Genomic DNA, 16,815 nt, shown 5'->3' on the forward strand with positions numbered 1-16,815 from the left:
GTAAAAAGGTCGTCAATGTCACTTGATATGTATGAGAATATTAAATGTAATATTAACATAATTGATATTGAACTCTTAAAGTTAATGTGGCCCCGTTGCAACGTGTTCTTCTAGTATGGATTGAAGGGACTACAAAATCGCAACAAAATCAGGATTTATTTCTGAATTTCCGGCGATGCGCGTTCAATGTGAGAAGACGTTTCCGTCGACTACGAGGCGCCTACGGTGACTTTTAAAATCTCACGATGATATGTCGGCTCAGTCTCTTAGAGGTACTCACACAGTTAGGATATGCGTGTGTATGTTTATAGGGGTGAGTGTATGCGTGTTTATATGAGCGCTTGCGTTTGTACTGTGTTAAAAGAAAAAAAAATAAAATCAACGAAAACACCCGTTAAAAATCCGGAGGCCCCCAGTTTAAAATAGAGTGAGCCCATGGATGGGGATTACGGGCATACAGGGCTTCCATCGTACGGCCCAGCGGCTCAGTGGCCCGTGCAAATCGCCTCCTAACCAGATTAATGACGTAATAATAATCACAGGGGAAAAACCTCTTCCTAGCGAGATTTCCCCACCCGTCTTCTTCCTCCGAAACCCTAATCCCCAAATCGGAGAATCGGACCCAGCCCGGCGCCGCGGAGAGCATCCCCCCGTCGACCGGCATGGCAATTGCTCGCACTGGCGTGTACGTGGACGACTACTTGGAGTGTGAGATTGCCGGCTCCGATTTGTTTCCCTTTTCCTTTCCATTCGGGGTGCTTTTGGACCTTTTGCCCTTACTGGCTTCCGTATTGCTCCGCAGATTCGAGCACCCTGGCCGGCGACCTGCAGAGGATCCTCTCCACCATGCACGAGCTCGACGAGAGGGCCCATGGTGATGATTTTGCCATACCCTTTTTTTTCCTTTGGAAATAAAAATCCATTTTGAGAATCTGATAAAAAAAGAAGTCATTGTGGAGAGTGAATTTTGCTTTCCATCCTGACTCCATAGTAATCTGGCCATGCTTTAATTGTCGACCCCGAGATATAATCCTGCGAGTGACAGAGGACCGGCTGTTGCACATGTTGGTGGATGGTGCTTCTCAAGCTTGTTTTGTGGGTTTTGTGTCTTATATATTTTTGTGATGCAGGCATTTTGGGTCAGACAAAAGGGCAGATCAAATATCTCCTGGGGGTGCCATCCCATGGGTTCGACAGGCCAAACGTGGTGCATGATGAAAATGCCTCGGAGAAGATGACGAGGGATATTGAAAATAGCCAGGACAACGCGCTTAGTCTCTGCACGGAGAAAGTGTTGCTCGCACGCCAAGCTTATGACCTGGTTCTGCTTCCTTCCTCTTTTCCTTCAAATTGTTCTGTAGCTTAAAGAATTATGGATACAAGACTTTTAACTAGTGCATTTACACATGTTATGTCATGTTTGGTAGTTATGTTAGTTACTCCAGGGTTGCTACCCACTGATCTAACTTGATCATTTTGTCCGGTAGTCCAAACTTGGTAGGTTGTACAACATCTTACTTTTAACCTGATTCTGCTTCCTTCCTTGAACTTGTAGTCCTGCAACATAATGGACCTATGGATATCAGTTAGTTCTCCTCCCTGATTGAAATGTTGCTAGTGCCTACTGCCTTTATACATTTAATTTCATTTCTGGTGGTTATCTTAGTTAACTCTTTGGTTGCCACTCCCAGGTCAATTTGATCATTTTGTACCAAACTTTAGACTTTGTACAGTAATATGCAATTCTAGAAATCAAATTGGACTCCAGAATAACATATTAAATGCCAGACAAAACAGATAAAGATGTGAACCTCTGTAGTTAACATATTCTTAGTTGAGTTCTTAGAATTACAAGTTTTTTTGGAGAGAGCACCGAGTAATTAATACAAATTATTCAGCACCATGAAATTAACTTTGATATTTGTATTCAGATTGGAATATGAAAAGCCTGGTATTACTCGTGTGATATATCACCCAGCTGTTAAACTGTCATATTGAAGCAAGAAGCCTAACACAAGATGCAAACCTAACTCTGTAATTAACAATGCAACTCATTATCCCAACATAGAAATACAGAAGGGTAGTCGAGGATCCAAACCAATCTACAAACGGATGCACTTTTTTTGGCAGTTATCCCATCTGTCCAGTGTTAAATTTTTATGGATATCTAACTATTAATTATCTTTCGCATTATTATACAGATAGAGAGCCATATCAAACGTCTTGATGAAGACCTAGGCCAGTTTGCAGAAGATTTAAAGCAAGGTATAAGCAGTGATGTCATATTAGGAATCCAGTATCGAATCTTCATCAAACAGAATATCAGATGCCATCTTCAATTTTTCCTCAAAAAGAACATTGATTGTTCTCTCTTTCTTGCAGAAGGAAAAATACCTCCAGATGAACCGCATATCCTTCCTCCAATGCCGGTGGGTGGCAGGGATGAAAGACGGAGGTCCAGTTTTAGTACACCCCAAGCAGCAAGGAAGTTTGTCAGAGAGAAGGAATGGGATAGGGATAGGGAGAGAGGTATGGACTTCGACTTAATGCCCCCTCCAGGTAGCAGCAACAAGAAGGCCGTTGCATCTATGGATGTGGATCAAATGATTGATCCAAATGAACCAACATATTGTATATGCCACCAGGTAAGCTTGAAATTGATATATATTCATATTCCCGGTACTTGCATTTGCATCAATATCTACATTGAGCATTTTACTCACTTTGCTGAAAATATATACCTATTTTAAATTGATTTTCAGGTTTCATATGGTGATATGATTGCTTGTGACAATGAGAATGTAAGTTTTTATGGTGCTAAGTAGTGATGCCTTATCTTCTGAGTTATTTGTGGAAGTTTAGCTTGTGTGTTGTAAATTACTAATATTTACCCTTATCAGGCCTAAGTAATGCTTTAGAGCTTTCCAAACTTATTCTATTGCTTTTTGAACAATGTTGTTGTGGCTGGACTGGTGGTTGGTCATCTCATGCTTGTAGTTTTTTCTCTTGTCATCCAGAATGAGGATTATGTGCTCACTGTTTTACTGTTATTATTACTAGGATGTAACATCGGACCTGTCAATGTATATGCTTGTTTGCGTTCTCTAAAACTTGTTGCAATTTCTAGATATCGTATAACATGAGCAATTAGAAGTTGGTACTGCATTTTACAAACTAACAGTGGAATAGAATTAGTGGTCAATGGGTTGGGATTTTGCACTATAATTCCTCCGGTACAGTTTAAAGGAATTCCTTCATAGAATTAAGTCATAGCGTAGCCTTCAAGCATACTGGTACAATTTCCAGAATTTTACCGTGTTCTATTAGGTTTATTCATTATCACCAATACCCCCGCTCACGGCAAATAACAATTAATTTCATTTTACAAATCCCCGCCTTGTTCTATTAGTTTTATTCATCATCACAAATATCTCCCCTAGCAACAAAATAAATTTATAAGTATTCATTGCAGTACAGACCCCCTGTGGCCTCTCAAATTGAGTACGACTCTTTACATGTAATGTTAGCTTGGGACTCTGAATTTTTATGATGCACTGGATACTATTCATAAAATAGATAAAGAAACCTTCACAATCATCCAAGATTGAACAGAAAATTTGTTAACAATTCATGGTTGTATATCATATTGGTGCATCAGTCCTCATGATCATGTGCTATGCTAGAAACTACAATCACCGAAGGAAAAACATTGGAATTCCAAAAACATTAGATAAAAGGCAGAATGGAACCCTACAAAGTAGTGTCTTGCACTATCACTTTCTAAGTGCTGATGCTTGTTATCGTATGATTTACTTTTGTGTTTGTTATATGAAGGTCATCCATCTCTACTGATTGCTAACTTTTTATATGCTTGCCAACAGTGTGAAGGAGGCGAATGGTTCCATTACTCGTGCGTTGGTCTGACACCAGAAACAAGATTCAAAGGGAAATGGTTTTGCCCAACTTGCAGGAATCTTCAATGAGAGGTTCTCCTAAATTGGTAAGAGGCAACTACCAACCGCTTTAAATCTGTAGAAATCTTAGCTTACCTTATCACGTAAATCGCCTAATAAAGCTCATCTTCCTGTATAAAATGTGAATTTGTATAACCGTGTTACAAGCAAGTAGTAATTTCACAAATTAATAAATTCATACTATTAGTGCAAACTTTCCTTTTCAGAGAACCATGTAACTTAGTCCTTCAAAACCTTGAAATAACCCCACAAATATGCCCCCCCCCCCTCCCCAAAACACACACACTTCAAATTTGGCAGTCTTGTATACCTTACATGTAGAACGTGGGGGAAGGACAGGGCTGCCGCAGTGGTGAAGTACTCCCTACTTGTGCCAAGAGGTCCTGGGTTCGACACAGCCTCTCTGCATTGCACTGCGCAGGGGTAAGGCACTAAGATTCGCCTCATATAATCCTTCCCTAGAACCCACCTGGTGTGGGAGCTTGTAGCACCGGGCCTGTTTTTTTTTTTTTTTTACATGTAGCACGCGGGAGTGCAGGTGCACCAAAAAGGGGACACCGCCAAATAAGCAAAGGCAGAAGTTTGTAGAACAGACCCAAGGCACCGACAGTGTACAGCTGGAATTAAGCTTATCCAGGGACATATGAAGGAATCATGATTGTTAACTAGTAACGCCCACTGCAATTTCACATAAAAGGCCCTATAATTAATTACCCAACACAAGCCATTGAGAAAAACACCCACATGACATCCTTCTTTACCTCTCTCTTCAAAATCTAATAGCCCACGACTGGAATTCAATACTCCCTCCGTATCAAAACATAAGACATTTTTTGACAGTCATAGTGTCAAAAAACGTTTTATATTTTGATACAGAGGGAGAACCTTGGTAGTCAATCGCCGCATGCTTTAATCATTTCCTCACATGTACCTGCAATCACGTTCAAGTAACGTCCCTTGAAGTCAGCCCCTTGTTTTCGGGATAATTCTTGGGTCGTTTTAAGAAAGCTTCTTTCTCCCTTAATAACTATTTAACGTTTGCTCGCCAGTGTTGACGAGGCGAGCGGTTCCGGTCGGCCCAGACTTTCCGCAACATGCAGGACTCTTCAACACGAGGCTCTCAGAAGCTTTTCTTGGACAGGAGGATACCAAATGGTACATGTTTCAATTTGTAAGGAGGCGTTTGCTTACAGTGTGGTCTTATTTTGGTAATAATGTATATGCTGGAGAGGACGCGACTGTTCTAGAGAAGGATAAAAAAGCTTGGCGTGTTCTGTTGTTGTATCTTGTCGCCGCAAACAATCTATCATAGTTTCAGGTGTTGGTAACCTGGTAACTATTTTACTTTGGTCGTGATGTCTATTAAGCGTCATCGCAACCTTTGCTCGCATGATTCTGCCCCTGAGCACCATTATCTGCTGCATCTTGGTTGAGCTGGAGGTGCAGCATATGCACTTCTACAGCACACATTGTATTAAATTATTGTGTAACTACAACTGCAAAGCCTACTGATCTCCCTGTTTCACATGTGTAGTTTCTTGCTCATGAGCAATATATTGTTGCTGCTGTATATCTACAAATGATTTGATAGTACATCCAGACATGCTATGCCTACAGGTTTGGGTTGCGGATGCACTGCGCCCCTTGCCACGTAGCTCCCGGCGGCAGCACCACGGGCTCCAGCATGGCAGGCCCGATGCACACGTAGGCGAACTTGCCGTACCACTCGTACTTGGATCCGGGGCTGAACACGTACAGCTCCTCGAAGCCTCGCCTGCTCAGGCAAACCGAGTTCCTCCGGCCCTGCACCCAAACATCAATGAATTCCACAAGAATTTCATCAGTTCGTCAGTTCAGCTGTGAATTTGTGATCCTTCTTCAGTTTTGCGTTTGTCACGTACCCTGTCGATGACTGTGAACTCCCTGGGCGCGTGCCGGTACACCCGGCACAGCTCCGCCGTCAGGTGCTTGTAGTTGTCGTCCTCCTCGCCGTCGGGCTCCGGCGCCGCCCGCGGCGCGCTCTGCCCGCCCCCGCCGCCGGAGAGGAGCATGTCGAGCCCCTTGCTGACCCAGCGCGGCTGCGGGGACGACGGCGCCGTCGCGTAGTAGTCCGGCGGCAGGATGCTGAACTCGGACAGCAGGGGCTCCCTGCCGCGGTAGTCCGAGCCCTGGAGCCCCACGGCGTAGGTGGCGTCGGGCGTGCTCACGCGCAGGTGGTTGCACACGGCGCCCGACAGCGCCACGGCCGACGGCGACGACGCGGCGTTCGTCACCGCGTACTCCGACGCCAGCGCCTCCGGCTGCAGCGTCACCACGCACCTCGCCTCCGCCCCGTCCCCGCTCCCCGGCGGCTCCACGGACACCAGCTCCACCGAGATGGACCCCGTGGGGCCTCCCCTCACGTCGCGGAGCGACCACGCCCCGCCCGGCGACCACGACGACGGCGGCCGCGGCGCCTGGCCGCCGCCGACGGCGCGAGCGCACCGGAAGTCCATGGACACGCCGCCGCGGATGACGGGGCGCCCGCCGGGGCCCTCGCCGACGGTGGTGTGGAGCACCTCCGTGGCGGCGCCGTGCCACATGGCCGGCTTGTAGGACGTGACCAGCCCGCTGGGCAGCAGCAGGTGCGCCGCGCTGCCGTTGCGCACCGCCATCTTCACGGCGCAGCTGTCGCCCACGGCCTCGAAGGTGACACCGTGGCCGGAGAACTCGGCGGCCAGGTACTCCGCGTTCGGAGGAGGGAAGGGCGCCGCCGCCGTCGCCGACGACAATGCATGCGCTGCAGTCGCGAGCCGTGCCCTCTGGCCGCCGCCGCCGCCGCCGATTAGCCTCGAGGAGCTGAGGAAGGTGACGGTACTGTGCTTCCATGAGCTCGGCAGAGGAGCCGGAGTGGCATGGCCATGGGCAGTGGTGGCAGTCGGAGCGCGGAAAGCCATGGCCGATTCTGGCGAGTGGCACTGCGGTAGCCTTATCTGCACTGCAACTACTTTTTTCCTTCGGCTTTGAGATTTTTTTTGTGTGTGTGGGTGGCCTCTTCGATATTTTGGTCCGTTTTTCCTCTCATTTTCATCAAACAAAATAGGAGGCAAGTATCTTTTTTTGCTGGACTAATAATCCTCTTGTGTTTTAGGGGAACCAGTGGATACTACACAACTGAAATTAATAACTGCACAAGTCAAAAAAATCACGGCAATGGCATTTTCAACTATTTCATTGCACATCAAATCCAGTATTACAATATAATGGCTCATGGACTAAATCAGGAGGCATGATGGTAACTAACACAATTGACTTGGCAATAGAAACTTTATACTACATTGCTAGAAACCGCGCCACGGTAAAGAGCGATACACACATGAATCAACTATATCCATCAAATGTGTAGTACCAATAGACTATGGTGATATATCTCCATGTTTGTCTATGGCATGCGGTGATTTTTCAGATGGGACAAATGGCTTAGGGGGCACCTGCAGATTCTGTAAGCTTCCAGTTAACATGTTTACCACCTTTGTCATTGATGGCCGGTTTCTTGGGTTCCACTGAATACACCAAAGGGCCACGATAGCCAGCTGTCTCGCCTTTTCTTTCCCTTCCGGTGTCACTTCCACAGTAAGCACCAGTTCCTCTCCAGTGATTACTTTCTCGTAGATCCACTCCGGGAGGTATTCCTGGTTCTGGCTCTCCGTACTTGGGTCTGAGTTCCTCCGTCCACTCACCATTTCTAACACCAACATGCCGAAACTGTAGACATCTGACTTGTAGGATATCCCACCAAAGTTCCTAGAGTAAATCTCTGGCGCGATATAGCCCATAGTGCCTCTTGCTGCGGTCAAGGTGATGATGCTTTGATCCCTTGTACACAACTTTGCAAGGCCGAAGTCTGAGATCTTCGGGTTGAAGTTGTAGTCCAGTAAGATATTGCGAGGCTTGATGTCGAAGTGGAGGATGCGCTGGTTGCATCCTTGATGTAAGTACTCCATTCCTCTAGCAATGCCTAAAGCAATATCTAGCATTTTGTCTGGTACGAGGAGTTCTCGAGAAATAATAGAATTACCTGAGAATATATATTTCTCCAATGAATCTTTAGGCATGAATTCGTAAATAAGAGCCCTTCTACTCCCTTCAGAGCAAAAGCCAAGTAGTCGGACAATGTTTGTGTGGTGGATTCTCCCAATAGTTGCAACTTCGTTGGTGAATTCCTGCCCTTCTCCATTAGAGTTCTCAAGCATCTTGACGGCCACAGGAACCCCATTTGGCAGCTCACCTTTGTACACGCTTCCAAATCCACCATGTCCTAAGTTATCCTTGAAGCGTCTCGTTATCTTTTTAATTTCGGAGAAAGTGTACCTTGTTGGCTTTGATGTACCATATGTCTTGAGAAACATTTCGACTTTCAAGTGTATCTCTTCATTGTATCTTGTTTTCAGTGAAAGATAAAGAGCAGTGGCCACCATCAACACAAGAACAACGAATGCAGCCGCCGATGATGTAGCTGAATGCACGGATCAGCATATTCATTAGGGTTGGGAGCCATCACTTAGTGATTGTAATGGAGATGGTACAAGTTAAGAGCGAGAGTAACTAGTAAATATTTCATGCTTAGGACATAAATAGTGTATTTTCTTCCTTTTTTTTTGAATAAAACTATAAAAGCAAAGTGTGGATTGGAGCGGTACCTGCAATGACTTTGACACGTGAACCTGCAAATAGCAAAGAAGAGAATACAATTTGGTTATTTGTTTATACAAAAGGGAAATTAACTATTAACTTGGGAAATAAAAGGTAAGATGTTTTAATTGGCCAATGGGTTAGGATATACCCTTTTAGTTTTGCATTAGAGGAAGAAGCAAAGAATCCCATTTTTGACTCCGACCCCCTGACAATCCTATTTGTTTTTTGTTTTTTCTGTATGCTTTAGCCCAAAACTAGGCAAGTAAAAAACTTTAAGGAATGCAGTTGGCACAGGGAAAAAAGAGAGGGAAAATAGAAACAAAAAGTCTGCAACTTGTTGGCTCACGTCCAGTAGTAACAGTATAAACTTGAAGTTCTAGGAATATGGTGCAAGAAATTCTGAAGCAAATATTTTACAATGGAGAGATTGCTTGTGTTTACCCCAAATGTTTTTTTTTTTGCCTATCTGCATTATCATGAAAATGCTAAACGCTAATTGATCAGACAAACCCATGTCATTGCAATAATTATCATGATATACTAAACGGAATAGTTGTTTAGTTTTTTTTTTCTTTCAAATTTTACCTTTTGACCACTGCAGTTTTTCTCCAGCTTCAAAATATATGTGACCCCATTTTTGTTTCTTAATTTTCTGAGATTCAGATGAGAATTTGCATGGGCTTATAATATGTTTGCTCAAGCTAGCTACCCAAATGTTTTGTCATGCAAAATAAATAATTTGACAACAAAACTCCTGGAAATGCCGCACAGTTATGGGGACATTCTAAAAGGAAATTATCAGTGATTTTAAGACTAGGAATTAACAAGATAATAAGGGATGGCATCGGTTTTGTCAAGTTAGAAATTAATAATACCTTTATGAGGTTGAGACAAGCAGAATGTTTCATTCCTTTGTGAGCTGAAGGCACAGCGTTGCCCATTCAACTCGCATTTTTGGCACTGAGAGGCAACGGATGACGGCTCCTGTTCGCTCCAGTCAGCTGCTATGTCATGAAAACGGAGGGTTCCTTCTTCCATACCATGCTTGTTAGCCGAGCCATAAAACCCTATGCCAAATATTGGGATGGCAGCATCTGAGATGACCTTGCAGTCCAATGGAAGATCATACATGAAAGCATCAGTTGCCACCAAATACGAGAAGCGAGTTTCGCTGCCAAGGCAGGAGATTGGGCCAGCGATGGCAGCGGCGGCCGAGGCAGAAGCATAGAAAGCACCTCTGTCGTCATAGACAGGATACTGAGTGACCCCGCTTGGCGTGAATTTCCTTGAGCAGCCGACAAGCTTTCCAGCTCCACTGTAGTGCAGAGCACAGCGGTGGTCGGTGTCAGCTGGTGGTGAGCTTGTCGAGACGAGCTTGTGAATCATCGTGCAGGCGGAGGTCAGCGGGGTGATGCTGAGGGAGGCACCGGTGTAATTTACGGCGGTGACACGGCATGGGCCAAGAAGTGGGTGAAGCATGATGGTGTCTTGGCCTGAGCATGCTAGCTTCACGCATGTCGTCGCGCCGCAGGATGATGACGATGATGATGATGTGTTGCTGGAATCAAGCTGGAGAGGGAACCGGATCTCGGGTCCATCTCTGCTGCATCGAGACAGCAGACAGTTTCTGAAGAAATCTTGGTCATCTGAAGCTGCCGAAGCCATGGCCGTGCCGGCTCCATGGCTGGCAAGGCAGGCCACCAGGGCTGCGACAAGAAATATACTCATCTTTCTACTGCTGCGCTGCAGAGGCGGATGAAGGTAAGCCAGGTATTGTGATTGCAAAGACATTAGAAGAAGAAGAAGAAAATCAGTAGTCTAAGCTGTGCTTGCCTGAGCAAAAACTTCCCCTGTCCATGAGTCAATACAAACCTCCTGTACATATCGTTTTCTAGTACTTGGCTTTGGCTGTGCGTCCTTGTAGATCAAGCTTCGGTAGACTACATTAGAATCCCAGACCTGACACTGACATGTATCAACTACCTCGGCAGATCGCAGCGGCATATGCCAGCATCTCTGCCAGATGATACGAACTAGAACGAGTCAACAAGGATCATATATATATATATATGTGTGTGTGTGTGTGTGTGTCACATCTTCTTTGTGATGACATATGGCAGCAGTGATGTTTTCATATATGCATCATATATATATGTGGCACGTATTTCTTTGTGGTGACATATGGATGCATTGATGTGGACGTTCACCATCCCCTACCACTACCAGGTCTTTCTACATGCTATTTCTTAATCTTTTCAAGCATCGCTCCCTTGTGCAGTGTTTGTTTTCTTTTCACCCTCCTTCCCACTACACTGTGCATGGTTGTGCCCAGCCAACTACAAGGGAAGGAAAGTCTTCAACCAAGCCAAAGCAAGAGCTAAACAATCGATCGGATATCGTCGATGCCTCCATGGTGGTTGCTGCTGCTGCATTTCCTGGCCGCGGTTCTCGCCGTGGATGTTGAGGGGCGACATGATAGGTACGCCTGCCCTCCTTTTTCTTGCGGCAATTTCCAGGACGTCCACCACCCTTTCCGCCTACAAGGCGATCCAGCTGAGTGCGGTGCTCCGTCATACGAGCTGGCTTGCGCCGGCGACCGGGCTACAATTCAGATCAACACAGGGACATACTTGGTCACCAAGATCAACTATGAACTTTCATACTTCTGGGTCGTGGACGCCAACCTGGACATGAGCAGCAGCTGCCCTCTTCCTCGCTGGGACCAGCGTCCCTACCTAAATGGTCTCCACTGGCCCGACGGCCTCAGCGAATTGATCCCCTCCCTCAGGGTTACATGGGCCAACTTTGTGAATTGTTCACAGCCGACCACCAACACTAGTGACTACAGACCGGTGGATTGTCTGAGCACCGGCACTTCTTTCGTCTATGTGCTGATCGACTCTTATCATGTTGAGAAGCTTAAGCCTTCTTGCGGGTACTTGGCCATGGCTGCTTTGGGTGATCAGAGCATGCGATATGATAACGCAAGCCACGAAACTTTGGTACGGTCCCTCAGAGGAGGATTTCCTGTTTTCTTTCCTTTTTACGGGCCTGGGAGCTTCACGGGCTGCCTGAAGGATCTGATTGTGTGAGTTTGCGATCTATACGTATGCACACCGTCCTTCTGTTTTGAAACATATATGCCTGACTTGTCTACACTTTCTTCATTGTATGCAGCCCAGACCCTGGAGAGTCGGTGGCTCATCTTCTCATACATTGGCTTATGGTCATTCTTACGGTTGATTCTCAAATCCTGTATTGTGCATTTGGAGCAGATAATTTGCGTTCCACTGAACACCTTCACTCAGTACGCTCTGCGATAGTATTCTCCCCGTCAATATTGAAGTTCATTGCTGGTACGCTGATAGAATTACATATACTAGCAACGCTGGCACTCCCTCTGTTCACAAATATATGATGTTCTAACTTTTTTGCGAAAGTATATAGGCATGTTTTAGTGTGTTTGTTCATCCATTTTAGCCCGTATGTAGTCCATATTGAAATATTCAAAACATCTTATACTGTATTTGTGAACGGAGGGAGTAGTTTCTTGGCAATCCCACATAAAGTTGTTCTATGTGTGCAGGAGTATGCAGGTTCGTGATTGCTCCCCTGGTGGTACTGTTCTTCCTGGCCCACAAATATTGGAAAACAAGGATCACAATCGACGCAGTCGAGAAGTTCCTACAAATGCAGCAAATGATCGGCCCGGTAAGGTATGCCTACACAGATATTGTTGCGGTCACAAGACATTTCAGAGACAAGCTGGGTCAGGGAGGCTATGGCTCCGTTTACAAGGGCATTCTGCTCCCAGGCGATGTTCATGTGGCCATCAAGATGCTGGATGGTAAATCCTGCTGCGATGGAGAAGATTTCATCAGTGAGGTCTCCACCATTGGCAGGATCCACCACGTTAATGTGGTCCGTCTGGTCGGGTTCTGCTCGGAAGAAATGAGGAGGGCGCTAGTCTACGAGTATATGCCCCATGGTTCTCTTGATAAGTACATCTTCTCGGTCGAGAAGAGTTTCTCCTGGGACAAGCTCAATGAAATTGCCTTGGGCATTGCTAGAGGGATTAACTACCTGCATCAAGGATGCGACATGCAGATTCTACACTTTGATATCAAGCCGCACAACATCCTTCTTGACACCAATTTTGTCCCAAAAATTGCTGATTTTGGCCTTGCCAAGCTATACCCAAGGGACAACAGTTTTGTGCCGTTGAGCGCCCTACGGGGAACAATCGGATACATAGCTCCTGAGATGATATCCCGAAGCTTTGGCGTCATATCCAGCAAGTCTGATGTTTACAGCTTCGGGATGCTGCTGTTGGAGATGGCTGGAGGACGCAGGAACGCAGACCCGAATGCGGCAAACTCAAGCCAGGCATTCTACCCATCGTGGGTGTATGACCGGCTAACTAAACATGAACCGGGTGAGATATCTGCTGAGATGCATGAATTGGAGAGGAAGCTGTGCCTTGTTGGTCTGTGTTGCATCCAGATGAAGTCCCACGATCGGCCAGAGATGAGCGAAGTCATAGAGATGCTCGAAGGGAGCGTTGATAGCGTGCAGGTGCCTTCAAGGCCATTCTTCTGTGACGATGAGCACAGCCCTGTAGTGGAGCCTTACCATTTCCTCTCTGAGCTGACTACCATTTCGGAGGAGGGCGAGTGAAATTTCCTTTATGTTCGATGAAGTAAATTATTACGAGGTGACAAACTTACCTTGTGAAAAGTTGCAGTAATGGTTGTTATGAACCATGGAATGCGGATGTTTTATACTGTATATTATAAGTCATGCTTCCTGTGAATGTTCATCCGAAATACAAGCATAATATGGGTATCGAGCGTGAAATTTCATTTGTCCCATTGCCCAAAAGGGTGTGAGCAGTCATGAATTTTTTTGAAGGAAAATGAACACAGAGGATTATACATGGGGAAAATGCAGTACGTACATGACATATTTTCTGAACTGATGGCGCGTCGTGCTGCAGTTTTTTCTTCTGGCGCTGTTTGTGATTTTCAAGTCCTGCAGCTCCCGATGGCACATCCTTGCAGCCCAACTAAAGAAGCATCAAACCATGACACTGTTCAAGACGCTATGACAAAAAATGGCAGAAAAATTCGGAATCTGCAACCTACTAGGAGTAGTTGTTTTTTCAGTTTTCTGCAACTACTTTCAACAGATCAGGTATGCATTTCTTTTTCAGTGAGGTTTGCCTCTCCGTTGTCAGTGCAGCCGGGCAAAATAAGTTCTAAGGAAGTTGCGTGCTTTTCGCTGTGCGGCATGATATTTGGATTTGACATGAATTACACTTTATCACGTATACTGTAGATCCCATAGATCAAAGAGCGCTTGAATGTAGTAGTAAATTTGGAGGAAACTTGTGTTTTTAGGGGTGAAGGAAGCTTGCCTCTAAGTGCTACTTCTACATGTGGGGCGCCGCCGAGAGGAGGTGCGGGGAAAGGAAGGAGACATGCCCCTCGCCGCCGCATCCAGGTCACCGTCGCCGTCTGCCGTCGCCTCATACTCCCTGCCAACCGCCGCCGCATCCAGGTCATCGTCGTAGACTGCCGTCGCCTTAACCTCCCCTTTCGCCGCCGCCGCCATTGGCCTGCTCTCGCCTGCACACGCGCGTGGCGCTGGCCTGCACCGGAGTCCCGACGGCAGATTACCTCGAGCAGCGCCGGAGCTGCTCGAGCGGCGGCGGATCTCAGGGCCGGCTCTATGTTTTTGGAGGGCACTGGCCACTGGGGCGAAGTCGTTAACATGGGCCTTTTCAAGGAGTATAGGGCATTTTGTATCTCGGCCTCCATGGAGGCAGAATTTTTGAAAAAAGTTAAAATTCAAAATTTCCGGTTTCAGAAAATTCTGGAAAATTTTGAACAAGTAAACAAGGATGTGAGGTGTATGTGTATAAAAGTTCAGGATGAAATACGTTGAAATGCGGCGTGTACAAAAAAAAAACAAATTCATGATCCGGGAGGATGAATATCATGTGTTAAAAAGCTTCAGTTTTTTTTGCCTCATTTCAACGTATTTCGTCCTGAAAATTTACACAATTGTGCATTATGCCTTCATTTATATATGTATTTTTTTTCAGATTTTTTTGAAATGTAAAAATATGAATTTTCTCAAATTTTGAATTTTGCATTTGGAGGCCTCCCTGGAGCTCGGCCTCCAAAAGCAATTTCAGCTTTTCAAGGCTGACTATTAGGGCAAAGTATACAATTAATTTTGTTGAATTAATTAGGATCAATTCAAGCACCTGCATTAAAGTAAAAATAAATGGCTACAAAAAGTAAAACAAAGAGGACAATGCTAATGATGTAAAGAAATGTAGTACATGGAGTATAAATCAATTGCAGATAGTCCAAAAAAAAATCAAAAACAATTTTGTGCAGAATTAGAAAACAATTTTGATGCTTATGTTAGAGCAACTCTGTTGTAGGGTGGAACCCTAGATGGAGATTTTTCACGAATTGGAGGGGAAATCCCCAAGAACACGAAGAACACGAAGAACACAGGAAAGGGGAAACACTCAAATTGACTAGATCCAATCACACATATGCTAGACCCAAGAACACACAAGAGGTCACAATGAATCCAAGGACAACAAAAGAAAGACACAAGGTACTAGTTCATCCCAATCCTATGAGGAGAGAGGTCTTGATGATCCTATGATGGGGATCCTTCCCAAGATGGGGGCTTGAATCCACTAGGGATCTTCTCCATAGGAGGTCATGATCTCCTAGAGGAGTGGGTACAAGGAGCAAAGCTCACTAATGTCTCTCATATACTTTGCTATCCCCTCTAATGAGCTAGGGAAGGGGTATATATAGCCTACAGACGAAATAGAGGGGAGAGGGGGATACAAGGGTCAAAAACCCCAACTTGCACGCATGCATTCTCGGATGGGTCCGGGCACCCGGGCTAAAGTGGCCCGGGCACCCGGAGATGGTGCGGCTGCAGGTGGCCGGGCACCCGGGGCCAAAGGGCCGGCCACCCGGGCTGCTCAGGGCCGACTGTAGGTGGCCCGGGCACCCGGGGGCGCGCCATGCGGCTGGAGGCATGGGCCGGGCACCCGGGGGGCCCAAGGCCCGAGCACCCGGGCAGGGTTGGCGGCACTAGGCAGGCGGGCCGGGCACCCGGGGGGCCCAAGGCCCGAGCACCCGGGCAGGGTTGGCGGCACTAGGCAGGCGGGCCGGGCACCTGGGGCTCCAGGGCCGGGCACCCGGGACCTCCAAGGCCGGGCACCCGGGGCCAGCAGGGGCCACACCCAGGTCAGGGCCGGGCACCGGGGGCCAGAGTGGCCGGGCACCCGGGGTAGCCAGGGGCTCCGTTGTAACGCCCCGGATCCGATGCGCCAGGTGTCTGCCAGTTATTCGTCGTCATTGCCATGTCATTTGCTTGCTTGTTGCATTTTATCATGTCATCATGTGCATTTCATTTTGCATTCGTGTTCATTTCATGCATCCGAGCATTTTCCCCGTTGTCCGTTTTGCAATCCGGCGCTCCTATGCCCTCCGGCGTTCCCCTTTTCTCTCCTGTTGTGAGTGGGTGTTAAACTTTCTCGGAATGGCCCGAGGTTTGCCAAGCGGCCTTGGTATAGCACCGGTAGACCGCCTGTCAAGTTTTGTGCCATTTGGAGGTCGTTTGGTACTCCAACGGTTAACCGGGTAACCGTAAAAGCCTCCTTCTCTTTGCAGCCCAACACCCTTCCAAAGTGGCCCAAAACCCATCTAACTCCCCTCCATGCTCTCGGTCGTTCGATCATGATCGCGTGGCCGAAAACCGCTCCTCATTTGGACTCTCCTAGCTCCCTCTACCTATAAATAAGCCCCTCCCCCCCGAAATTCGCGGATGTTTCCTACCCTAACCCTAGTTTTCTCCTCTGCGCCGTGCCGGACATGTCTGTCCCCGGCCGGACATGTCCATCCGCCACCGCTCCCCAGCCAATCGCAGCCCGATGCGTGGCCTCCCGCCGTCGTCCCCGCCACCGGCCCGCGCGGCCCGCCGCAGGCCCGCGGGGCCCGCTGCAGGCCCACGGGGCCCGTGCGCCGCCGCCGCCCGGTCCGCGCCCGAGCCCGAGCGCCCCGCCGCCGCATCCCCGCTCCCTCGCGCGCCTCGCCGCGGCTCGGCCCCGCCGCCGGCGCCGTCCTCC

The 16,815-nt window shown here is 47.2% G+C and overlaps 3 protein-coding genes and 1 pseudogene across 3 annotated transcripts; 2 read left to right on the top strand and 2 right to left on the bottom strand.

Moving 5' to 3' along the window:
- The first annotated feature begins 539 nt into the window (after positions 1-539).
- On the top strand, positions 540-5,364 carry LOC119311807 (PHD finger protein ING2-like). The gene is made up of 8 exons (XM_037587511.1): positions 540-708; positions 803-874; positions 1,131-1,321; positions 2,202-2,265; positions 2,383-2,645; positions 2,763-2,801; positions 3,882-4,000; positions 5,024-5,364. The coding sequence occupies exons 1-7, from the start codon at positions 663-665 to the stop codon at positions 3,981-3,983; spliced, it is 777 nt and encodes a 258-aa protein (XP_037443408.1). The 5' UTR covers positions 540-662; the 3' UTR covers positions 3,984-4,000; positions 5,024-5,364.
- Positions 5,365-5,403: 39 nt separating this feature from the next.
- On the bottom strand, positions 5,404-6,993 carry LOC119311806 (protein NDH-DEPENDENT CYCLIC ELECTRON FLOW 5-like). Its single transcript, XM_037587510.1, has 2 exons — positions 5,876-6,993; positions 5,404-5,777 (listed from the first exon to the last, which is right to left on the bottom strand). Exons 1-2 carry the CDS (start codon positions 6,908-6,910, stop codon positions 5,586-5,588), a joined length of 1,227 nt encoding a protein of 408 aa, XP_037443407.1. The 5' UTR covers positions 6,911-6,993; the 3' UTR covers positions 5,404-5,585.
- Positions 6,994-7,395: 402 nt separating this feature from the next.
- Positions 7,396-10,376, bottom strand: LOC119306235 (annotated as a pseudogene).
- A 955-nt stretch (positions 10,377-11,331) lies between these two features.
- On the top strand, positions 11,332-13,325 carry LOC119306236 (rust resistance kinase Lr10-like). Its single transcript, XM_037582513.1, has 3 exons — positions 11,332-11,736; positions 11,826-12,004; positions 12,235-13,325. The coding sequence occupies exons 1-3, from the start codon at positions 11,339-11,341 to the stop codon at positions 13,323-13,325; spliced, it is 1,668 nt and encodes a 555-aa protein (XP_037438410.1). The 5' UTR covers positions 11,332-11,338.
- Positions 13,326-16,815: the final 3,490 nt, after the last annotated feature.

The sequence above is a fragment of the Triticum dicoccoides genome, chromosome 5B (assembly GCF_002162155.2).
Source record: "Triticum dicoccoides isolate Atlit2015 ecotype Zavitan chromosome 5B, WEW_v2.0, whole genome shotgun sequence".
Taxonomy (NCBI): Eukaryota; Viridiplantae; Streptophyta; class Magnoliopsida; order Poales; family Poaceae; genus Triticum; species Triticum dicoccoides.